This window comes from Patagioenas fasciata, chromosome 2 (assembly GCF_037038585.1).
Source record: "Patagioenas fasciata isolate bPatFas1 chromosome 2, bPatFas1.hap1, whole genome shotgun sequence".
NCBI classification, from domain to species: Eukaryota; Metazoa; Chordata; class Aves; order Columbiformes; family Columbidae; genus Patagioenas; species Patagioenas fasciata.
In genome coordinates this window covers 45,089,226-45,115,264 of record NC_092521.1, presented here as the reverse complement: position 1 = coordinate 45,115,264, position 26,039 = coordinate 45,089,226, and the positions used below count along the sequence as shown (strand labels likewise).

At 36.7% G+C, this 26,039-nt stretch overlaps 1 protein-coding gene across 3 annotated transcripts in view; it reads right to left on the bottom strand.

The window, feature by feature from the left end:
• The window catches only part of PRKDC (protein kinase, DNA-activated, catalytic subunit), an 84,242-nt gene that overhangs the window by 44,235 nt on the left and 13,968 nt on the right, over positions 1-26,039 (bottom strand). For 2 of the 3 annotated variants that reach the window (XM_065830626.2, XM_071804136.1), the window contains exons 19-48: positions 25,519-25,605; positions 25,027-25,146; positions 24,523-24,682; positions 23,979-24,085; positions 22,934-23,024; positions 21,433-21,596; positions 20,637-20,789; positions 19,380-19,487; positions 18,348-18,574; positions 17,836-17,930; positions 16,232-16,331; positions 15,101-15,234; positions 14,323-14,577; positions 13,212-13,438; positions 11,841-12,049; positions 11,571-11,703; positions 10,376-10,534; positions 9,876-10,079; positions 9,149-9,334; positions 8,343-8,447; positions 7,173-7,340; positions 6,755-6,882; positions 5,557-5,764; positions 4,360-4,538; positions 3,111-3,279; positions 2,510-2,575; positions 2,233-2,305; positions 1,865-2,013; positions 322-459; positions 6-125 (exon numbers count right to left, since the gene is read on the bottom strand). In XM_065830626.2, the coding sequence (XP_065686698.1) occupies positions 6-125; positions 322-459; positions 1,865-2,013; positions 2,233-2,305; positions 2,510-2,575; positions 3,111-3,279; positions 4,360-4,538; positions 5,557-5,764; positions 6,755-6,882; positions 7,173-7,340; positions 8,343-8,447; positions 9,149-9,334; positions 9,876-10,079; positions 10,376-10,534; positions 11,571-11,703; positions 11,841-12,049; positions 13,212-13,438; positions 14,323-14,577; positions 15,101-15,234; positions 16,232-16,331; positions 17,836-17,930; positions 18,348-18,574; positions 19,380-19,487; positions 20,637-20,789; positions 21,433-21,596; positions 22,934-23,024; positions 23,979-24,085; positions 24,523-24,682; positions 25,027-25,146; positions 25,519-25,605 (4,422 nt within the window). The remainder of the gene's footprint in view (positions 1-5; positions 126-321; positions 460-1,864; positions 2,014-2,232; positions 2,306-2,509; positions 2,576-3,110; positions 3,280-4,359; positions 4,539-5,556; positions 5,765-6,754; positions 6,883-7,172; positions 7,341-8,342; positions 8,448-9,148; positions 9,335-9,875; positions 10,080-10,375; positions 10,535-11,570; positions 11,704-11,840; positions 12,050-13,211; positions 13,439-14,322; positions 14,578-15,100; positions 15,235-16,231; positions 16,332-17,835; positions 17,931-18,347; positions 18,575-19,379; positions 19,488-20,636; positions 20,790-21,432; positions 21,597-22,933; positions 23,025-23,978; positions 24,086-24,522; positions 24,683-25,026; positions 25,147-25,518; positions 25,606-26,039) is intronic. The other variant, XM_071804137.1, reaches the window with a different exon arrangement.

Genomic DNA, 26,039 nt, shown 5'->3' with positions numbered 1-26,039 from the left:
CTCACATCCTCAGTATTAACAATAAGTTTTGCAATGAAGAGGCGAATATTTAGTGGTACTGATGGATTTCCTAATTTGCCATGCAGAAATTTCATCCAGAGAGGAAGGTCTACTGGAAATGTCCCCTGAAATTTAAGAGAGATGAGCAAAAATCAAATCACTTGGATTAAACAGTCTTACCAAGCCAAAGAGCTCTCAGATTGAGCCACGTGTGCCTCATTATAATATAGGCAAGAAAATTAATAAATTAAGGCATTCAATCCTGACTCCCTTTTCTTGGCATAATTAGTGAAAAAATGCCAACTCTGGGTTAATACTGGCCTCCTCTACTTTGGGTGTGATCTGGTTCCTCTGCATATGTTTAATCAGAGTGGTCAGAGAAGCCATACATTCATGTTGGTTGAGTTCATCCATTTCCAATTCCATCTCATCATTCAAAACCATGTATTCTGTGGGCTCCTGAAAACAAACAAACAAAAAAAACAAACAAAAAAGTGCTACTGTGATTAACAATAACACTATATTTTCTTTTAAATCATAATGTGTGAGTCATTCTGATCTTATCTGTGTTTACAGATTCAACTGTATGCTCAGTATGTGCAACAGGGAATACATCAAATGTGGTGTTCAAACAGACACCTCCCAAAGATATGTACCAGCTGTGCCCATCTTTTACTTCCTGTGCCAATAGATGTCAACCTCATACTTTATTACCTGCCAGGATAGGTGTGGCAACTACTGGAAGCAGGAAGATTTAGCTGAACCTCACAAATTATTTCATTTCACAGATGAAAGAATGTGTTAACACCTTTCACAGGGGGAAGGTCATATTTTTATGGATGTGCTGTTTCACACTGACTAGCAACCACCACAATATCTTTTGCTGCACATAACAGATCACAAACCAAAATTATTTATAGTTAGAAATTACAACATTACTACACAAAGCAGATAGAAACTACGTTTCTGGTTAACTTTGCTGCAGCTAAAACACCTCCTTTATCCCAAACATGGAAACAGTTTGTCTTTATGAATGCTAACAGTTATTTTGACAGATTTTACAGCCCTTCTTTCTGTTTTACAGCAAATACCTATCCTATCAGTATTACTCTTGATGTCTCTTGATTGATTTTGACTGACTGATTTTGTCAGGCATTGGAACAGGCTGCCCAGGGAAGCGGTGGAGTCACCATTCCTGGAGGTGTTTAAAAGGCGTTTAGACAAGGTTCTTAGGGACATGGTTTTGTGCTAGAGTTAGATTAAGTTTGGTTGGACTCGATGATCCTGAAGGTCTCTTCCAACCAAAATGATTCTATGACTGCAGAAAGAACGCAACTTCAAGTCCTGGAACATATTAAATACTGTTCTTCCAAGAGCACCAGTTAAATACAAGGTGCCACAACAGGGATACAAAAATAATAACATGTTTGATCATTTATTCCATGTATTTGATACAACTAGCTTGGTCAAGTGCCTTCAAAAACCAAAAGATGAGGGAAATGAGAGGAAACCAGTTGCCGAACAGCAAAATGCAACCATCACAAGGTGCTCCTGAGCGCACACAAAGTCACAAGCCACCTTTCTACAACCCAAGCTGGACTTCACCCACATTACTCAGGTTTAGAAACCTAATACTCTAGCATTGCTTTTCTCCAACTGTAGACAGTGGAGCAGTGGAAGAAGAAAAATGATCAACAGAACACAGCCCAAGTCACCTCCCTCATCTTCTGGAGGAATCCATTCTCAGTTAAATAGAACAAATACAGGAGACTAGAAATTTCTCCTTCTCAACCCCAATACATGTATGTAATTGCTAGAAAGCATAAAACTTTTCTTCCTCACAGCACTTAATTCAATAAACTACCTTCCTCCTGAAACGAGTGCTGGTAGCTGTAACATCTTGGGAGCTATAAGAAAAACCTTGGACTCCAGTAGAAAAATCAAACTGACTCATTTCCTCGCTCAGACTGCTATCCATCATGTATGATGCAGAAGCTAAATACTTGGGTTCATCTGTATAGGAAAAAATAAGAGACCATTAATCAAGGTAATTACAAGAAACAAGCCTTTATTGGCCACTAAATCTTGAGGGTGAGTGAGAACTGGTTGTTACACAGAGCACATTGAATGCTTTTATTCCTGCTACTGTAGAAGCCAATTAGCAACACATCAGCGAACACTGTACGAAAGGTAAGATGGCATATTTTTCACAATCATAAATGACTTCCATACCTTGATTGCTATTTTCTGCATCCCTGGCCTCCTTTCTAATAGCAATATATCGCTTCTTCCTTTCCAGAGGCACCTAAACAGCAAGAAATCAAGGTTGAATTTTTTTTTCAAATTTACAGTTATTTATTTACAAAAATGCCAAAAAATGATCAAAACCATTTAACATGAATGGAAATCCCATGTAGTAAAATTATTACTGCAAAACAACAGCTAAATTACTTATTCCTACAGCCATTTACTACTAGAACGAGTATGCTAAAAAGTATATTCCACTCACCTCAATTTCTACAGGAAATGTATACTGACGCTTCAGGTCTATCAAATTTTCAAAAATCAGCAAGTTCTGCGAACCAAAGCATGTTTGCAAATACCAAAATTATAATGCTGCACACAATAACAATTGCTCTGAATGCATTTTATTTCTTCTTAAAAAAGCCCAGATCAACAATATAGACAACGTGGCATGTTTCCTCTTCTAGATCAATACTATGAAGAAAATTTTGCTATTCAACTACTCAAGAATTCAAAGCACAGACTGTAAAGAGAATATCTCTTATTCAAGTATATTTCAAGCACTAGAGAACTTAAACAATAGGGTTTTCCTCATATTTTAGATAAACTATTGAGAATGGAAGGAAAACAGGGTAAATGTATCACTGCTTCGCCCATTCCCAAACAGATGGCAAAACCTGCATCAGCAATTCAAATTCTGTGAAGAACGCAAGAAAGTCAGCTACAACTCCTCCTATTGCCTCACCAGGTAATTTGTTAGTATAATTGCATGTCATTCAGGTTTGATTCTTTGTTTTATCGCAATCAGATAAAATCACTTTGTCTCATGCTCTGGAAGCCTTCTAACAGCAACAACAGCTTCTTACCTTTTCTGGTTTTTCTGTAAAAAGAAAGCCCTGATAAAATTTACTTTCAGTGAAGACACCACTGATAACAGCAACAGCACAATTGTATGCTGCACAGTGATACTGTCTCCTCTTCTCCAACAGCTGACCCTCTCCTGCCATGTTTTCTGTAAACGCATCATAGCATGACCTTAAAACAGAAACAGGCAAGAAAACACCATCAGAAGTCTCTTTTTAAGCAGCACAGGAAAGGTCCCACTCAAAGACCATCGAATCAACAGAATTTCAAGAGAACTTTGTTATTATAGAAGTATCAGCATTAAAACACCTCAGACTTGCTCGAGTTCTCCACAGCTATACTGTGCTGAACTGGAACCATTCTGCAATGCAAAGACAGCTTCCCCAAGTATCTACACAGCGGTCCTGAATGTCAGGAATACCACGATAGGCCATTTTCAGATAAGATGGAGACATGTTTCAATTAATGCACACATCTTTCTCATGGTCTTTTACAAAGAAATTATGACCAGACAGGCATGCTAAACTATGCTATAGATCAGCTAGAGAAAAACCGCTTAGATGCAATTTTTATAGGTCTTTTGCCCCCAGCCACTTACAGATCTTCTGCAAAACACAGCCAATAAATCCTGTAAAGTCCTCATAGGACACAGTATTTTAAAATAAAATTCAAACAAAACAAATGAACAGCAATTCAGGCATCTCATAGTTTTTTTTCAGAATATTGAACAAACTAGATAATACTAATTAGCATATCTATATCAGTATTACGATTTTGTTCCCTTCTGCAGTGGTGATTAAACCAAATTCCACCTCCTGGGCGTGCTGCTGTATTATGAAATATAAATTAAAATCCATCCCATCTTCTCATCAATCATGTAAATACCTATCTTACAACATAGAACCATCCTCAAGAGAAAAGTGTAACTATACTGAAACTGAAATTGTGAAAACACAAATCGAAGGCCAAGAATCATACAGGAAAAAAAACCAAAACAAAACACTAGCTTAACAAACAGAAAAAAAAGGAAAAAAAGGGAGGCAAAAGTTATCCTGACACAGGATTAGAGTCTACAGTAGAGATCATTCTATCAATACAAATTCAATATTGTGTATTCCATTTAAAATCAAAAGCTACATCACAGATTACATTTACCCTTGAACAAATCAATCTTCTGCTTTATACGGCATATTTACAAAGTCCAAAACTCAATTAGAAATCAAAATTAAATAAAATAAATAATAGTCTTACTTTATTAGTGTCTTGGTAAGCTCATTTCCTTCTACACTCATGGAACCACGGTAAGCTTGGTTTATTTTAGAGTCCTTGGAGTAAACATCCTCTTTTGAAAGACGCACATACATCACTTCTAGCAGCTTGTAATAACCCATTTTCTTGGTGATTTGTGTATCAAAAATACATTCATTGGACTGGAAATAAACAAGCAAAACTTCAGAAAGATTTTCTGGATTCTGCCCTTCCTAAATTGCTCTGCAGTTACTCTAGTTTCTACTAAAGAGCCTTCAGCTCACTTATACCTTCTAAAATGGAGAAAAGAGCTGATGATAATAAAAGACTGACAGATTCCGAGTTCCTGTGTAACACAGTTATTAAAACTATGTCGACCTGGTCTTTATCAGATGAGCTGTCTTAACTACAATTGGCCTAAATCATTATAGTGATGTTGGAGTATAATAAGCAGAATAGCAAGTAATGGTTCAGACTCATTACAGCTGTAAGTGTTAATAAAACATTCATACCTGTCACCACACTGGCTTTCATTCTTTTTGTTTTTAATAACTATTATTAAATTTGGATCATTTCAGCTTCTTGTTTGTCCTGCTGCTTTTAAACAGCTGAGTCAGCAAAACCATGGAAGTGAAGAACTACAGCAATAGAAGAGACCTCCACTGACAACAAAATCATTGCATGTAACTATACTCTAAATTGGAGGATAGGCTGTAAATAAAAGAAGATCTGTGCTCCAGATCCCTCACTGAAGGATCTTTACTAGGATTTGAAGATACATTTCCTTCTCTGGAAGGAAGGCATCTCATTTAAGAGCTTTCATTACAGAGGCTCAATATTTCTTTCCTACAATGTTACAACAGGCTACAATGTTATACAGCTTTTATATTTCAAAGAGAGAATGGGGTTTTACTTCTGACAGAATTTCAGACCCCTTCAGATATATATAAATTCCACTTTCAACTTTTTTTACACAGTAGATATGCAAATATACATTAACTTTAAAGGAACAGTGTGTTGAGGAATAAAGTTTATCAGTAATAATCAAACTATAAAATTGGCACAAACTTCTGCTTCAAAATACAGAAAACTGGAAGCAAATGGCTTCAATTAGTGTTTCACTCAAGGGTTACGCAGAATGTACATACCAACACCGACATTTTATTATACCTTCCTCAAGTAAAAAAAAGTCAGTCATACCTTTGTAAACCTGGAATTAAGTGTATCCATAGCCTGTACTATAATCTTGCCAAAGAATTCTCTCAGCGCATCCAAGCTGCAGTGCCACAAGAGAGTGAGGAGAGAGCGATCCACAAATGCTTGACGAGTTGTATTTGAAAGAAGGTCTTCACTCTGGAACATTTTGTGAACAGTGTCCAACAGTCTCACCTGTTTGTCAGTGGTGCTCCTAAACAAGACAGTAATCTCAAGATGAAAACTCTTTTACTAGACTCTATTTATGTCTCAAAATCTTGTGAGTGACATTTAAAATTTTTATTGTCTGCATTACCCTCCTGGGTTAGCATCCTACATGACATACAAGATCAGGTTGAATTGCCACTTATTGTGCAGCTCTTCAAAGAAAATCTCAGCTTCTTAGTCTGCAACAGATGGTAAACTTGTTCGTATATCTTTGTTAGTTTAATCCAAAAGCAATCATTAGCTTTCTCAGTTCCTTTTCTGAAAACAACCTAAAAAAAATATTTATCTGGTACACTTCAAGAACGGAGACAAACAAGGAGGAAAAAAAAAGAGGAGACTTCTTCCGTGATGTATCAGGTGTTCCACTACTAGATGAACTGTTCTGAATAATTTTGTAAAAGCTACAATTGCAAAAATGTGACTTGGGTATAAGGTAAATTACTTTGTCCAGGAAACCACACACTCCAAAATAGTCAATATTTCACAGCCCATCATGAATCGGAGCATTTGGTTTAGAAGAGACTAAAGACTTCTTCTGTGGACAGAAGATGTTTGTATCTACAATTTACCACTCTGGAAACATTCAATTAAATGAACATGTATTTTCAAATTGGTTGAACGAAGTAATTCACCTTGAATTTAAGTGTTATCAACTTAACTGATCATGTCTTTGTACAGGGATAGCAAATATAGGTATCACAAACAATTACTATCTTCAATCGAATTCTGCCAGAATGTGCTAATTTACATGAGGCTTTACAAAACTTACCCATCTGTTGGAAGTGTCATCTGAAAGTTGGTGCCACTTGTTCACACTTCAGAAATATTTGGGTAATGTGAAGGCAAAAGTAAAATCTGAATTAAAGCTATTATGTAAAACTTATCACTATTGCAAGGACAACATAATAGAGGAAGCATATCTGCTTCAGTAAAAATTCAGTGAGAACAGGAGTAAAATCCAAGAAACTAAACTCACCTTCTGGAAATTCTTTTGAAGCTGGCTTGAAATAAGTTCTCCACACAATGTCTATGGTCCCTACAGAGGACTTCTGTCATCAACTGCAACAACATTGGACTCTGAGACAATTCTAATGCATCTAAAAACTGAAAAAGAAGTGAAGTGTAACATAAGGAGCCACACTGGATCAAATAAATTCCACCTAATTACGTAATTATTTTTCAATACTGATCAGAAACAGATGCACAGAAGGATATGTTGATTTAATGTGTATTTGTACATTAAATTTCGGGACAAAGACAAAATTCTGAAACAGAAAGGCTGATTTCCTCACGTGAGTTGAGGGTCTCTCTCTTTAATTCCAGATCCTGTAAAACATTGTTTCCAGACATAGTTCACTCAGGCTTCTAATTACACATTTGTTAAAAATACTGACCTTCTTAGTGCAGTCTACATAATTATTGTGCTTCAAGGTTCCTTTGGCAAACTCATCAGACCTCATGGGAAAGTTGAAAGCCACAAGTCGATCAAGAGCATTCTTAAGGTCATTAAGTTTTTCTCCAGTCAAATTAGTGAAGAATGGGAGAATTATCACTGCTTGGCCCTGAAGAAAAAAGAAAGTGCAGTTTCATGCCAGGAAAAAAAATATTCTCTAGCTATGAAGCAAGCTGATGGGACTACAAAATAGTAGCAGTGGTTGTGCTTATTGATTCAATGGCTTAGTGTACTGATGAAGATATATTATGTAGCTGCTCATCATCAGGTGCTAGTTTAGAAAACAGCTTTGGTTACTGTTGAGACTTAAAAGCTTATTGATACCGCATTTGCTGGCATGTCTATGAATAAGACCTCACTGTTCTTTTAAAGCAAGCATCCATTCTCACACAAGTGACTGATTTAATGCATCATTTAACGCATCACCTGGCAGCTAGAACAAGACCCCAAACTATTTATTCTGAATGCACAGAAAGTACAAAACTCTGCCCAGTTAAAGGTAGGCTGGTAGAGCGGCAGCTCTGCAAAGCTGTTTCATTAGTCCAAATTTTTTGATCTTCTAGTCCAAACCTTATGCTCCCAGCACCTTTTAGAACTTCCACCGTCAGCATGCAGTACTTTACCTCCCTCTCCTGACCAAGCCACATATAGCAGCTGATCCATTAGGACTGATCTCATACTTGCAGACATGGACATTAAAATCATGGCAGATATTTGTAATTTGGCCTGTAGGAAATGACACTCCTTGCTAAAAGCCTGATTAGCTGTTGTTTCTCAAATTAACACTTCAGAGTTGTAAATAATTTGCAATTGACAGTAATTATTTGCCTAAAAATTACATGCCTTCCATCTGGGCAAGAAGAAAAAAAAAAAAAGCACTTAAAACCAAAGCACAACAACTGTGATATTGCCTTCTGTCTGAAGAACAAAAAGGATGATTTAGAATTTTTTAGGATGTTGAACAGAAGAATAAAAACCAGAAGTGGTGCCCATGTTACTAGTGGCGCCATGTTTACTAACATAAAATCTAGGTCAAATAACAAGGAATTTCATGAACAATTAACATTCTAATCTGAAGAGGGCTGGGAAGCCACCGAACTGAGCAATTTACCTTCAGATTCAAGCCTAAATCCTGATCAGTAAGTAGACTGGTATATGTATTAAAAACAGCTGTAAATGCTTCATGATTGGTATTGAAAGACACTGAAGAGTCTATCTGGAATGACAGAAGAAAAATAAATTAGGATTTCTTATTTTTCTTAAAACTAGTCAAAGAGATCGTTGTGTTAACCAACAATAAAAAAACCCATGAACTATAGAGTTGTTTCTTTCAAAAAAATTCACTGAATTAACAGAAAGCACATACAGAGTAATTTTGGTTTTAAAAGGACTATTGAAAAGAATTGTAAAAGCTCCTACACAGTACAAACAAACTCATAATGTTGAATACTTTCCAGTTAAAAAAAAAATGTTAAGCTCCCTCTCAAGGCCATATTTCCTACTGATCACTTCACTGCCAGCTAATACAGCAATACAGCTGACTTTCTGTGTCCTAATATGACTTTGAAACAGCTCAAGTTAAAAATAATTAATTATAAAAAAGAAAAAAAATTCTCAATAAGTGATCTCTGTGTACATTTGCATTCAGCTTTACAAGTTCCTAAAAAATATTGATACGTTAAGTAGATACATTGTGTTTTCAAAATAGAGAAAGGAAAAAAAAGGACCAAAAACTCAGTGTAACAGAAATCAAAGGTCTTTGAAATCAAGATCTTTCTGCAGTCCATTGATATGGGTAGAACTCCTCCATTGCGAGTTTCTGGATGCCAACATGGCAAAGAACTTTATCAGAGGTTGCTCAGTTTTCAAGTTTACGCTCTGCACTTATACCAATCCTCCAGAAGGAAAACTGCGTACCTGCAGGACTTTTGCTAGCAAGGTCAAGATGGCCATTTTGCTCTCAGGAGCTGAACCTTTGGCCCACCAGCTGTCCAGTTTCCTCCAGTTTCTCAGTACAGCTGTGACCAGTTTCGCTCCTTGCTGCTTGCGTACAGTTCGCTCCCTGAAACTCTGATCTAACATGCCATTCAAAATGCTACCGACCTGGAAGGAAAAGCAACAGGTTGATATTCTTGCATCCCAAATGAAAGGATGATAGCATCCCTTCATTGGTATGGGCAAAAAGAACAAGCATCACACAGCAATGCTAGATTTAAATCTCAAAAATATAAAGAAGTTCCTCTGCACACACTTTTCAAAGAGACTTATATCCAATTTACTCCTGTTTCGTTGAGGGTACAATGCAGCAATTCCTTCCCATATCTTTTGTGTGAACATGGAGAAGTAAATTATAATCCAGGATAACTCTAAAGGTCAATACTTGGAAATTTTAGTTAGTGTGAAGCTGAGAAATAGGAGAAATAGTACACATGCTAACCTATTTGCATACATTTTGAAAAGAAAAATAAACCATGGCATTCTAAATATGAACTAAGGAAGTAAGTATGCAATGCTGTCCAAAGTGCAACCAAATGCACTTTTCCCCCCACTACACACTCAGCTACATCCACTTATACCAAGCAAAAAAAAGCATTAGTTCTAACATACACATTTGGCTTTGCTCTTTTAAAGAAAAGTCTAATACCATTTGGGGATTGCTGACAGATGATTCCATAAGCTGGACTATGATTACATCCAGGTTTTTCAGCAGCTGTTGATTGATGGTTTCTGAGAACAGGCTGTAGAAATACTGTCCATGAGAGAAATTGATCAGGTTCTTCTGGGATGCTCCTGATAATGGCACAGATAACACCACTGTGTTCAGCAGCAGACTCACCAGCTCCTCACACTGTGAAAATTAAGGTAACAGAGTTAAGTTCCACACATTTCTTACAAAAGCACATGTGTTTTTTAAAGCTCTCATCCCAAACTCTTATGTTACCAGAAAGCACACAAAAAAAGCACAAACAGAACACTGAAATGCTTGTTATCTAAAATTATCACCCAATTAAACCAAAGAATACTTACAGTTCCTCTGTACGATTATGAATAAAACATCAGCCTTATCTACCCAAAATGTGAGTAGAAGATTACCGATGATAAGTACTAAATGATGATTCAATATTTCAACTGGAGAAATCCTACCTGGTCATCAATAGCGAAGGCTAGCTGCAGAAGTCTATCAGCTAATTGCTTACTGCTGATGTCTAACGATGGAAGAGATATCCCTTCATCCCTAGGTGCAATACTTTTATAAACAACTGAAAGAAGCTTAGAGCCAACTGAGAAATGGGGCCCTTCATCCTATGAAAATAAACAAACAAGTTACAATTAATATAAGCTGAAAACAAAAAAAAGGCTTTTCAATCCACCTGTGTAGCTAATGAAAACACTTGAATTCCAGGTTGTCTACTTATAAAGCAATGCAAATATACCATGACAAGACACCATTCTAACTGAGGAACAAGATTTTATAACCAGGTAACCTGTGTACTAAGATCAGAATGAACTAAGAGTAATTTGAAAATTTTCAAAAGATTCTGGTCCTGCTCCTCTTTTTTTTTTCAGATAACACTACTACAGAGATAAAAAAAGAACAGCTTAGCAACAATGTGTGGGCCACAAAAGGTAAAACGTTCAGCTTCTGTAGTATCACCAGCCTACAATCACTGATCTAGCTTTTCGTCAGGCAGAGGATATACGGCAAACACCCCAGAGACAGTAAATATTTTGTTACTTCTTCAATACAGCCTTGCTCACCAAATTCTCAGTCCTTGCAGCTGTTGCAGAGCCTGTCTTCCTTCAATTGCCCAAAGTAAAACAGACTGACTACAATCAGAATTTAGTAGAAATAATTATTTTGAGTAATTTAGCCTAGACCCCTACCCCCATCTGTTCTCCATCCTGTTTTCCTGCAACTCAGACCCACTATATTGCCTCTGATAAGCCAGAATGTATTAATTTTCTAATTTGTCCCCCATCACTTTGAATGTTTCCTGTCTAAAAACGTGTGAAAAATGGCTCCTTTATGGGATAGTAAATGCTGATTTTTTGAGCTTTCAGTCTTGTGAAGATCACTAAAAGGAAGTTTTAAGTAGATTCTGGTTGCTTCCAGGGCCTGGAAATTGCAGAAAGACAGAATTATGAAGATCATTCTAACTTCAGTATTGTGCTACTCAGTTTTGCAGAGTAAACATAAAACATTTCTTTCTGATACTATTCAACACCAGCTCTTCATTGTTGATCTCATTTTACAAAACTTCATCTGATCTATTCCCTGTTTTCATATTGGTCTTTTACACAGGAAAAGATCACCACTATTTTCTGGATGAACAGTTACCTGATTGTGAAGAACAGAATGGAGCAGGCCAGATTTCTGGAGTTGCTTGCAGGCAGAAAGGACAGCACTTAACCTAACTTGATCAAAACGTGCATCTGAATGAAACAGATCCACAGAACAAAGGTCCTCAAGGCTAAAGAAAAATGAGAAGCAACAACATTACATTGATGGGGAGCTCCATGTGCAACTGTAAGCAATGTTATTTACTTTATTTCTCATCAGGAGTGACATTTGTTCGGGATTCATGCTTACCAGAAAGCCCCTGCTTACCTTTGTGGTGTGATTCTTTTCTTTATGCACAGTTTCAAAGATTCCTTGTAGGGAGATTTCATCAAAGCTTTCATGAGTCTTACTGAGATATCTGGGAGATTCTTCATGACTTGCACATCAGCTATGTTAAAGCCTACGTGCGATGGATCACACACTGTCATCACCAGAAGCTCTATAAGGTTTGCATTAAGCAATTCCTTCTCAAGTAGCTAGAAAGAATAAAACATTAAATAAAAGCTTTATTTAAAAATTCATTTATATTTTTTTATTTTATTCTCCATAATGTATCATTAGTCCTTGTATCTAAAATGAAACAAAACATTGAACAGTAACTTAGCACTACATACAAATTCTCTTTCTCTATGAAATATTTGACTTTCAATCAATTGTTCTAATATACAGTAACTAAGTATCTATAAAAATATAGATAGAATATATGTTACCTCAAACTGCACATAAGATCTTTTAGGTCTGCATAGGTCTGTTTCAGTCATGATTATACACCTGTAATCACCTTGAAATTCAGAGGCAAATCTCTGTGTACACTTAGAGAGTAACTTAAAACAAGAGACAGTCACAGTCTCAGAACTAAACCAGGTAGAGTAAATTTTAGAAAAGACTCATAAGCGTTACACTTTATAGAGTTAAATGCAGTTTATATCGCACCAAAGCTAGGCAAATGGAGAGACCTGAGTATTTATACTGAATTCAAGAAAGAACTGCCACAAGCTGCCTTTCTGCCTTTTAAGCAGCTATCATCTCCACACACTGAAGGCCATCAAAAGTCACAGAATCATAGAAAAATTTCAGTGGGAACAGACCTTCAGGATCATCGAGCCCAACCATAACCTAACCTAACTCTAGCACTAAATCACGTCCCTAAGAGCCTCGTCTAAACGCCTTTTAAACTCCTCCAGGTAGGTGACTCCACCACTTCCCTGGGCAGCCTGTTCCAATGCCCAACAACCCTTTCTGTAAAGAAATTTTTCCTAATATCCAATCTAAACCTCTCCTGGTGCAACTTGAGGTCATTTCCTCTTGTCCTATCACTGGATACTTGCTAAGTCATGCAAGAAATATTAACTGCAAGTACTTCATACAGAACGACTATCTCATAGTCAACATACAGCTGGAACATACAGGAAATATTAGTTCCTCTAATCAAAACTACATCAAGAACTAGAATTCATCTGTGCAATATAATTCCTTTCATTTACATGCAAAGACCGTAAGTTTGCAACACTTAGTCACCCATTTCAATTAAAGCACCGCTAAAGATGATGTTCTCCAGTAAACTAATCTCACAATGAAAAATACAAATGTTTAACTACATATTTTTATCTTTTATCCACCATAGATTTCAGTGCCTACCTTCCAGAAATCCTGCTGGCACGTTTCCAGGATCATGGTAACAAACTCCATGATTCGGACTATAATTGTACACTTGCTGTAGTTATACACATCGCTCTCTTGTGGACTGAACGTGCTGCCCTTCGAACTGCAGTCAAAATACTTCTCTGCTGCATGGATATCATGCAGAGCAATAGTTTCAAGGAAGAACTGCACAGCTTCCAAAAACGAAGATCTTTCATCTACACCTAAGAAGAAACACACTAAGTTGAAGTGATGAAGCAGCTCTCAACTTGTAAAAATATTTTGCATTGGGAAGAAAACAGTTGAATGGAGATAACAAACAGAAAGCCACCACATCTCACACCAGTGTTTTCTGACAGTCCTGTGCCAGTTCCAAACATTAACACTCTGGGCAATGAAGGGTAGCCTTCTACTCACTGATCATTACACACACTTATTAATGATGATTATTTAGGCATGTGTAATAGAAAGCATAAGACTTTTATATCCCTAGTTATGAATAATTTAGCCCTATGTTAACTGCATCCAACAATGGTCTTACAGTATTGTTTTAAACCAAGACAGAGACAATACAGACTGACTATCTAGAACTTCTACAAGACCTGCATGAATAATTGAAAGAAAAACATTTTTAAGAGACTCAGTGGCTACACAGGGTATTACTATGCACCTGTTCAAAATTCAAATATGAAGCTTTTGGACCTGATGCAATTGAAACATCAGGAATTGAAGAAAGGAAATGTACAGGGCCTGAAGTGAAACGGGGACTTCGTTCATTGCTTTCCAATAACTCCCTTCAATAAAGAGCAGGTGAACAGCTTTGGAGAGATTTAAATTAAGAAAAATATATCTCTTAGTAAAAGAAGTTGCTGGTGACTCGATGACTGAGACACAGAAATTTAAAGGTCTATATCCAGGACTAAAAGGAAACATTTTAAGATACACTATTAACAATGTACTTCTGCATCAAACAACATCCAGTACAACAATTGTTGGAAGAGGTTGTAAAATTCATTAACTCCACATTTAAGAAAAAAACTTAAACTCATCTTGGATGGACTTTGCATAACAGACATGAATTAATCTAATGCAACAGTGAATTGCTCACACAGTATTTCATGAGGTTTGATCATTCGTAGCTCAGAGAATGTATTGTAGCAGTCCAGTGCTGCTAAGAACATATCCATCCACCGCATGACAGCCTGTAAACTGAAGGGCTCCTGCATTCCATGGAGAGTTGGCTGAGAAAGGATCCCAGATGGATTTTTAGCATCGCTGCCACCTCCTTCAAATTTGTTAATGAGGAAAGAAACATCTTGTTCTTTCAAAACATCAGCCAGCCAAGAAGATGGAGACTTGTTTCCTGTAGAAATAAAAACAGACATATAAATTCTCTAAGAAACACACATTTCAAACTAGCAAGGAATTAGAGGCAAATGGACTGATATGCCTAAACTTCGTGTTTTAAACTGGATCTTCTAGTGGAGAAGTTATTTGCTCTGATCTAGCCTTGGTCATGCTGCTTAAATTACCCACAAGGAAGAGGCCAATTTGTGAGACGCTCCCACAAGTTTCCAATCAGCAAATACTGACTTCATAGCTAGATATAACAGCAGTTCTGCAGCTGTGAGTTCTCCTTCCTGACCAGAACAAAGTTCACAATAAAACCCTCTTCTGTGCTCACAAACCTCCCAAAACCCCTGAGGTTCTCACAGTATTTGATTTCCAATATGAGCCACCACTCACTTTCTATTTAACAGCACCAAGTGAACATTTACTTCAAAACCAGTTTTTCTTGTAATTAGCACTTAGCACAGAAAACATAGATGTAAGGCATGCAAGGCATTTAGAAAGCAAAGATAACAGTGCGCTGTGACTTAAAATACCTGGTAATAAAGGAACAAATTCATAGAAGAGCTCCATAGATTTATGTCGGCACTCTGTTTGAGGTCGTCCACACTGCACTAAGAGCCACATGACAACGTCCTGAAGACACACTGACTTAGTAGCTGGAAATCCTCTGCACAAAAATATTAGGGATTAACAGTCCTCTCGACATCTACCAAGAAGCCACATTCTTCCAGTTGAAAAAAAATCAAAATGTTTCATGAGCATTATGAATGTCTTGTATCTAACCACAACCCATCTGCACTACAAGGAAGAGCTCTTCAACAAGCACACCCTGCACTGCTCTCCTTTGCCCCCACTCTGTTACGGATCCCCAGAGCACAATCTTTGCAGAAAAATTTTAAAAGGCAGAATTTGGTCTCTTTCCTTCTCTTTGTAAAACTCAGAAAGATAAAAAATGGAGATTAAATCTTACATAAGCCCACAGAATTTCACTCATCCCTAATTATCCAGTTTCCTAACTTACCATATGCCACAGCAGTGACCTAACTCCCAGACTCCACTTGCCTATTTCTTTAGGGTCACAGAATAGTTCAGGTCAGAAGCAATCTCAGGAAGTCTCTAGTCCAACCTCCTGCTCAAAGCAGGCTCAGCTATGCAAGCAGAGCAGGTGACCCAGCCCTTCATCCAGCCTGACACCGAATCCATTCTTGCTTCTTTGACCTTTTTCACTACCTCTTTAATCACCAATAATCCTGCTGCAGCTTATTCTACTTCTGTTAACACTTACAGCAACACAAATTAAAAAAAAAAAAAAAAAAAAAAAGAGACTTGGGAGCAGTTTCCTCCAAATGCTTTGTAACACCAGTGCTAATGTTATTATAAATGCTGCCATGAGGAACATCTGCTTTTCCTTCCCTTCTGTTCTTACCAAACTAAACCGAGTTCTCTGTTCCAAGCTCACCACACTGGAATACAGAATGTCCATCATAACCATTTTTTATCATGTCCAACATTTCTCACCAATGGTTCAACAGACATATCAGGAGATCACTACCAGCAACAGTCACAAGATGAATTCTCCACTCATCCTTAAGTATTAATGGAACGATGTACATCATTAACCAAAATGTAATATTTGAAAAGCAAAAGAACGGTAAATTGCTGACCGTGGCACTCGCCGCTTTCCTTCCTTGTTCAGAGAAGGTGCTTTATGCTTAATTATGCGCTTCAGGTGATTAATAGCATCACAACATTGTTGAGTGGTACCTGTTAGAAAGAGAATTCACAGTATCACAGTATGTTTGGGATTGGAAGGGACCTATAAATAAATGCTACTGACTTAGTTAAATGAATCAAGATATTATCACTATAGAAACTTAGAGAGGGACTTACACAAAGGGTGTCTATCGCCTCCACTACTCTATGCTTCTACAGTAAATTTTTCAAGGCCACAGAACAAGACCATAAAATACCAGACAGGTCAACACAGCCTGAGCTGATCATGAGGTCTGTGCTGTAAGACTCTGTATTCTATTTTCTGTGCTCATGCTTAGAGAAACTGTACAATTTACTCATACAAATATTTCTTCTGTCATATCCTGAACTATTTCTCTGAAATAAACAGATATTTGTAACATCACCTTTTGCGGTTTATGTTCTAATTACTATTAACTGATGAAACTTAGAGTTGGGGGGAGGAAAAAAAAGAAAAGCAAGTGTACTGAAAAATCATTAATACTGTGGAAGTTGACAGATTCTTCACACACCTACATACTGTTGTAGTGCCCTTTCCTGTTCGCATTGTCATTTTCTACAAAATCATGGAAATCTTCCACAGAATACAGAGAAATGCCAATTTTTGAAGCATTTAGCTTGTTAATATTTTTGTAAGTATTTAATCTATTTAATACACTAAAATACAGAAGAGTAGACTTCAATATTCTCATCAAGCCACATTTTTACAATATGTAACTGCAAAACCAAAACTCCAATCCAGAGCACCACTAGCATTTTCAGTATTACTATATGTATGGGGATATAGCGGAAGATTTGGCGAGGACGTTAGTTAAATGTAAATACGCTCAAGTGACTTGCACCTGTCTGTAGAAAAAGCACATAGATCACACTATTTGTTTTACTGACCTTGTGTGCTTGATGAGTAGAGCCTCTGTGTTAGACAACATAGGCCTGTGAGAAACTGTAGGCACCTTATCACTATGTCTGAGATTCCTGCTTTGTTGTGAGAAAAAAATGGGAGGCTGCACCTGACTGAAGCCTTGAAATACAGGCGAGCTCAGCAGGCCCAGTGATCTGCCAGCAGGGCTGAACTGATCAGCGCCTGTGTCCCCGCTTGTGTCACCTCTGCCTGGGAGCTTAGGTGCGACTTCAGAGATCCCCCAGTAGAGAGGTAACTAAAATAAAACTTGCTCTTTCCAAATGCATCCGTGGCCTCTGGCTCTTCTTGCGATGTGCCTGCGTATGTGTACACACTATAAAACCGTAAATGATAGCAAATGTGAAAAGGTTCTTCCTCTTGAGCGCAAAATCTTCCACCTTTATATGCTGCAAGGCGTTGATTCAAAGAGTTCCTAACTAGACACCAAAGGACCTCTCCATCAGTAATGAAAAATCATCCTCCTTTCTTACAAAAGTAAGCACATTTACTTTTCCTCCAGTTATACATTCATGGTTTGGATTAGTTTTCCTTTTTTGATTCAAGATTCAACAGGATGACTTTTCTTAATTCCATAGTTAATTAATTATAGCTCACCTAATGATTTCTCATCTGTATGGGCTAAGGCTAGACTTTCCAGAAATACAACCAATGCTTCAAACACAAACTGCTCCACCAGAGAATTTTCTTCCCTTTAAAAAAACAGGAATAAATATGAGAAACATGAGTAGAAGCAGCACTGAGTGTGAAATTCTAATTAAAAACCAAATTAAAATACTGTAAACTGCACAAGATGTTTGTATGAAAATATACACATAAACCCGTCTAAAAGAACAGCAATGGAGAATTGCTGATCACCTTTAAAAGGCATAAATAATTTCCCATAAACTTGAGACAAATTTAAACTTCTATACTCCCCGCTTGCAGAAAGCCTAAATTACAAGATTAAAATGAAAAATTAATAAACTGAGCAACTCAATTTTACAGCTATTTTACTTATGAATAGAATGAGTGCTAGCGGGTGACCATTTGAGTTCTACGTGCAATTCTTTTTATTTCCTTGAGCCTTTAGTCCAAGTTAGCTACTGTTCCAAGCTCTGTTTGCTCACCTGAACTCTCTGTAGATGCTGTTAAAAGCAAGTGCTGCACCCAGTCTCTTGAAAGCACTAGGATGGAGAGCAAGACTATACAATCGTTTAAAAAGAGACTTGGTGTTCACTGGGCTTTTCTCCTGCTGTCTCGGTGTTGTTTGCTTAATAGACCATTTCAAAAATTCTCGTACGCACTGACCACAGAAATCTCTCAAAGTGCTGTCAACTGGATCCACTATGCCACTCTGAAATTACACAACATTATTTCATTACAAGACTGAAAAAAAAAAAGGCCACTGTCTCAGTGCAGTTATTAGAGCCTCTTATTTACATGGTATTATTTCTAAGTTAAAAAAAACGTACTCACACTTTCCCAGAAGCAATAGCCTCAAAACTACTATTATCTAAGAGAAGACGGAGCATTTCCAGCCCTCAAAGCAGTGGATTAAGATGCAAAGATCAGGATTTCTATTCCCATCTCAGCTACTGAGTGGTCTGGAAGCCCTGTCTAAGTCACTTTATATTCTGACGAGTCAGTTTCCTCTGCTTTAGAAGTGGTGTGGCAACATTAACTTTAGTTTACAAAAAATTTTACACAAAGCACTATAAAACCTCCTGATCTGCCTTGCCTCCAGCCACTTCAGGTCAGTGCAAAAGCCAGTTTTAAATTTAAACCATTTGCACCTGGTGAAAGCAAATAAGCTTAGAGGAAAATTAAGCACACACCAAAAGTAACTTTCATTCAGAGCAGGGGAAAAAATTCAGTAGTTCCTTGTAGACACTGATGATAAAAATAGCGTTTCATTAGTCCTATCAGCACTCTAAAGACACTACCTTATTTTGAGAATGTTCAAGAAATAGATAAATCCATCAAAATCTCAGTTAAGAGACATTAAAAGATCATGAAATTGATGACCTGAGCTCCTTTCAGACAAATAAGGAGCCAAGAGACCTGTTTATGTGCCCCTGGTTCTTTTAGCAGTATAATAATGCTAGTTAAAAATAAAGTCATATGGCACAGAGGAAAAAAAAGGAAGACTTATGACCTACCAAGATAGCTTCCAGAAACACCACCGTATCTTGACTTTCAAATTTTTTGTTGTTTGTAAACCAGTGAATGAGCTGCATGACTAAAGGCTCATACAACTGTCTTGTTACCTGAAAAGAGTAAAAGTCAACTACATTTCTAGGATTAATGTATTTCTATGCCATTTCACTATTAAAAATATATAAGAATAAAAAAAAGAAATTTAATTTAAAAAGGGTCTATGAAATTAACAATCAGCTTCATATTACATTCCCATATTTGAGACAGACAAAAAACACTGCATGCCATGGACCGATATACTAATATACAGCCGAGGAAACAAGAAATTAAGGTTTTAAGCTGTATTCTGATCTAAAAATATCAATCTTTACCATATACATTATTCTAAATTGCAGGATTTCAACAATTCTACTTGTAAGTAAACCTGATCAAATACTCTCATACTTAAAATAAAAAACTATCAAATATACTTGCTTATAATACGGTATGTATGCCCATGTGCATCAGTTTGGACCAATTCAGACATTATTTACCTATGGTTTATGTTCAGCCATATGCCAGCAAAAAGGGTTTCACCCAAACTGGTAACATACCTTCTTGTATATTTTAACAGAACACAAATTTGTTTGGTCTAAAAATAAAATCTGGATGCCAAGGTCCAAACAGCAGCCTAAAAAGGCATAAACCCTGTTATTTCAGTAGAACTGAACTTACATGTCTATTCTGTTTTGTGTAGAGGAGGAGAAATACCAAGTTTAAGCTTTTGAATTAAATGTATCATCCTTAGCTATATCAGGAAGCTACAAATTCTCTCCCAAATGTTTTCGTTGTGGATTGTAGCTTTACACTCATCCAATATTGAAATAAATGACTTCACTTCAAATTAACTAGTTACAGCAAAATACAGAAACCAAATACAGCAGTAAAGAGCAGCTACTAGCACATCCTTTTTGAATGAACCTTGAAACCCTCATATATTGGTACACTCCTCTGAAGTACACTTCATTATTGAAGTCTTTGAAAAGGCTTCCAATTCCACCCCATGCCATCCCTCAATCTTGAAAAATCTATCCTTGACATAGCTTACAACATACTTTACAATGGGGGAGTAGGGTGGGGCGGGTAGGGGAGGGAAGGGAAAAAAGGTCACGTGTCAGGATAACCTCCAACAGGATAACTTAAAAATAAAATTATAAATGAATGACTGCATTTAGAGGCATTTCAAACAAGCTACAATGCTTATAAATTAATCTGCTTACCTGGTCTACATCACAAGCAAGACGAAGCAGAACTGGAAATATTCGCTTATGTAACTGATACATGGGTGGGGGGCCTTGACATCCTTCTGGCATCTGAGATGCTTTCCCCAACATATACGTGACTATGCTATGTAGCAGCTCACATGCTGCAACCTGAAATTTAGAAATCCCTTTGGTTATGTATCCATTACTTTCACAGAGAAGACAAAATTGTAGGCAGGAATGAAGCAGAAGAAAAGATGTACTTGAGAAATCACACCAATCCGTGCTAAATCACCGTTTCAGGAACAGATCATGTTCACAGAAATAATTCACATGTATTCTAACTGGCCTTTGTTCTTCTGTTCTAGTCTCTCTCATGGGCAGTCACTTTTCAGCTGGAGAAATTTTCACTGGAGAAGTCACCTATAATCACATTTTCAAGGACACCTCCGTTCTGGACTGTCTTTGGATACCAACGTTCCAAACCAGCAAAGCAGCAAATAGTTGCTGAAGTGTTCTGCTGGACTGGGCCCACAAGCCCATACGCTAGGCATGAGAAAGAGGTCAAACAACACTGAAGATCATCTAGTTTTAAGTTTTCATTTTTATGGTAAGTCTTACTCTCAAAGCACAATGGTGTCTGATAGAGCTTATACCAACTCCTTGGTTTTCAAACACTCAGAATAACGTCCTCACGAAAGAAGCACATTGCTATCAACGAATTAATTAAAACAGATCTTTCTTAACAAGGAAGACATTATTTTAATCATTATTTATCAGCTAGCGTAAAAATAAATACAAAAAAATTCAATACTTTTGTTTGTCTGTCACTTGCAGAAAGAGCCAGCTCAGTCACACGAGGCAAGAATAAATCCAAGTAGATGACAGGCTTCATATCTGCAAATGGTACAGCAAAGCTCAGGCGCTTCTCAGTGTCCCAGGATACACATTTCTTCATCATCTCTTCTGCAGAGGCAGCTAATGCATTTGGAAACACCAAAACAACAACAAAAAAACCCATCAACTTTTATGTAATATACACACAAGTATTTCTGCAGCTCAGTCAAAAAAAAAAAAATCTGTAACCTTCCAACTTCAAGTAGATTGCCATAAAATGTTAGTGGTTTATAAATTACTGAATGTTACAAGTACCAGAAGTACATTAGGAGGTCAGTTTTATTTGGACATGCAAACAGATATTTAGCCATCACACGGAAAAAAATAATTGCAGCCAACATTTCAGGAGATAGCCCCAGTAGCCTCCAGTTTCAGTGTCTGGACGCAATTATAAACTCATAAGACGCTGAATCATACATGGGTAAGAACTTTTGTCTCCTACTGTTACAAACAATTCTTGAAGATCAGCTCAGACAAACAGATCTAACATAAAGACTCCTGCAGCTGTACAGAGAACAACAACATTTATGACTATGTCCTCCAAGGAAAACTGCCATAATCACTGCCTTCTCTCTATATACGCCCATATTTATTAATTTGGTTAACAAAGTCTGACCATGCTTTGTATTTGATTTCCAGGGAATAACGTTACTTTCCCCCATATTTCTGAATTAACAATAGAGAAGTACTTAGCGGAAACACAATTGATTGTAAAGGCAGAGGAAACAACTCTAAGCACTAAAAGAGAAGAATAATACTTCTTTACAACCAGATTAATTATTAGACTAAATTCTGTGCTGAATTTATCCCTTAAAACTCACCGTCAGGTACTTACAGTATGTTTTCCCATTCTAGTTTAAATTTGATTTTATTTAATAATTAAATGATAAAGTTTGTTAAGTCTGTGAATAAGCAACAGAAAACTCTTGAGGAGGCGCTCAAACAGAGCTCTACTACCTAAACCTACTGAAGGCACAGTGAATCTTAATTCATAAATGAAGAATTAAGCTTGCCAAGACCTACACAATTCACAGGTTGCAGTTCTGCAAAACTGGATTAAGTGGGAATTGTAGAAAAGAGGTGGAAACACATATTGAGTTGTGAATTGTGACAAAGTTTTAAAATGGCTTTGCAGACAGAGGATAAAGGTGGGGAATAAATAAAACCATATAATCCTAATGTGTATCATTTTTGCCTTTAGCTGAAGTTTTTTAAACATTTTTTGCATTCCATACTTGGCCCTCCTAAACTCCACAACTAAATAAAAGCAATTGTGTTTAAACAAGAGCAATCAAAATCAGTCTTCCTTGAAAAGCTCATGCATTCCTATAAAGTGATGTTGTGACTTCACTGAAATCAAGTTTCAAGAGACAGCAGATGCATGTAAACATTTTTATTTAGGCTCACAAGACACTCACCTGTAATTAAGTTGTGGTTGATTTGCCCTCCCAAAGATCCAAGAAGGCGTGCAACTCTAGCCCTTACTGCTTCCAAAGAGGAACTGTCATCCTAAATAATTCAACAGATTTGCATTAGTCAAGGAAGAGTTACTTCTATATATAAAAAAACTTGGTTTACATAGTAAATGAAGGTTTAATTAACATATCAACACATAGGTGAAGAACCTGTGGTGAGGAGAACTACAGCAAACGAGAACAGTTTTAGTTCCATAAGAAAAGGAGGGGAAGCATATTCATCACATTTTGTGGCCTTTCAGTTGCCATTTCTCGAGTAAAGGTTAAAATTTTATCATCACAGTTAACACAGACCTACATAATAATGTAGTAGTCTAAAAAATGGAAAGAAATATGAAGTAAAAATTACGTTTTTCTTGTGCTTTAATCCCAGAATTTAAAGTTTAGATCCTGTATCTATATGTAAGCAGTCAGCCAATTTTCATAAGCCTCATTCAGCCCATAAAATTTTTTGCTAAGGACTGGAAAAAAAAAAAATACATATATATTAATAACTATTAGTTTCATGCCCAAAAAAGGTCTATTCCAAGTTAGTTTGCACAGTGGAATATACAAGCAAAACTACACTTATTCTGAGCTACTTGAGAAGTCACTGGTCAAAATAATCAGTATGTCTGACTTCTAAAACTATGGAACAATACAAAAGCTAATTAAAAAAAAAAGCTACGTATTCACAAAATTTACACAGTGTACCCTTTCTAAGCTTGGATCTGATTTTAGGTGTAGGGAGTTAAATTGCGGTTTGCACAATATTTCAGTTGGGCAGCGATGCGGACTTAAAAGATTTCTTCAGTTCCATTTCCCTGCTTCATTTCCATTCTCATCCTAAAATATAAGATCTTTCCAGCTGTGCTGGTGTAACAACTCTTTGAGCCACACTGCAGCATGCAACTCACTCAGAAAAAAAAGCTATGTATGTAAGAAACAAAGAGAAACTGAGGGAGATGATTAACTCACATTTAGTTCTAAAAAGAATCAGTGTTCTTACCCATGAAAAAGTCTTTGCTTTTCTTAAACGCTGTATCACAACTTTGTTAAATCCCTTCTGGACTGCTCGAGAAAGTTTCCTTATTTCCCAGTTATTCTGGGATTCAGCTGATGAACAAAAAAACCAGTGTATTAATATCAGCTTATTTTACCTGCACCTCATACATCTACTCCTATTTTCTTTAATAAAACCCAGCTTGGTTTTGCCCCTCTGTTTTTATTTTAATGTGACAATTATTCTTTCATTTTAAATCTTCAAGTTAAGGAAGTCTCTATTAGTGAAAAATAAGCTGATTTAAGAAGATAAAGAACAAATCATAGAGGAGTGGCATATAAAATGGCTACAATTCATGGTTGTTCAGTAGTAACAAATACTATTTAAAAAAAAAAAAAGGTAAGTTTTTGTATGTAAAAGAAATTACATTGTTCCAATCACAAGAAACACAACAGAGACAAAAAGTAGGTCACATTTGTGTCTCTAGGCATACCTATGAAAAATTTATTTTCCTCTCCCTCAAGACTAAAAAACTATCACCTGTAGGTACCTGTAGATGTAGAGTTTTTCAAATAACCGTCAAGAAGAGGCAGAACATCCTTGTAGTAAGGTTGGATTATGTGTCTGGGGATGCGAGCTGACCAGTCTTCTAAGGCATCCAGTCCCAGATCGGCCATTGGGGTACAGCTAAGGCCCAGCTTAAATGCATTCTACATGTCAAATGTAAAACTATCAGTCTTTCATTTTTAATTACTGCTATGATTTAAAGGGAAAAAACATATTTGCAAGCATTTAACATAAAATACATCTTCCTTCTTAGTAACTTTTGCCTGCTTAACAACTCGCTCAAGATCAGCACAGGAGAACAGTATTATATTGCAACACTGGCATTAACAATGGTAAAGTCTGACAATTTACTTACTTATCCATAAATTCAAGTCATTTGTATTCTATGCCACTGAAGATAATGCAGAGCTTAATGGTCATCTTACTTGCTCAACAGTTTTGCACGTGCTTTAGAAAAAAACCTAAGTTGTACATCACTTTGACTCACCTGCAGTGCAGGAATGTATGCTTTGATATCAAGCATGATTATGTCGTGTGGTAAAGAGAGCAAAAAATTCAGACAGGAAGCCAACAACTCATCCTTATACTGTTTCATTTTCGCTGTAACCTAGAATTGAGATAAATAGGTCAAGAACAATCATAAACTTTATAAGATCTTGATTTGGCTATATCAATATCCATGTAAAATACACAAAACCAACATTAGAAACTCATTTACCTGCAGATGGTTACCAGGAACTATTTCATGCACAATTACATGCTTATTTTGCAATTGTAAATCAGTAAGTGACCAAGATACCTCTTCTGACATAAAATAAAAAACATTCAGAAAAACACCTTACAATCCTGCTATGTTGCATAATTCCAAAAGTCAGATAACTTCCATCATATATGTAAGATTTCTCAGAAGGTATAATTTTGATTGAGTCATTTACGCTTATATTCAGACTAAGAAAGTTAACCAAGCAAAATAACTTACCTCTTTTCCAAACTTTGCAAACAGTGCAAAGCAAGATTTTTTTTCTGTGTCTTCAGGGCATTTTCTGATACTCTGTGGACTGACACCCTACCAAACAGAAAACACAAGTCAATAGCATTAAAAAATGTAGTACAAGTTGAACTCAGAATAACTGCACTGACTAATATGGAATCTGCATCAGCGACAACATGAAATATACGTTTGTTCTCTCGAAGTTTAGAAACTAATGCTAATACCATCACCTTTTTGGAATACTCTTAGTATTACCCCAAATGAGCAAGGTACACAGGACGGAAAAAAAAAAACTTTCCAATGGCTTAATTTTCTTCTCCTTGCACTTCTATCTAACAAATCATAAAAGAAAAAAAATCCCTAATAGTGGACACCCAGGTTGCAAGAATGCAGGTGGAATAAGCAAACAGCAATTCACAACACCATCCACAGTTGAAGCATTTATACCAATAAGTTCCCAGATTTCCTTCACTTGGTGCCGTCACCAGCAGTGAGAGTCAGTCCTGGGC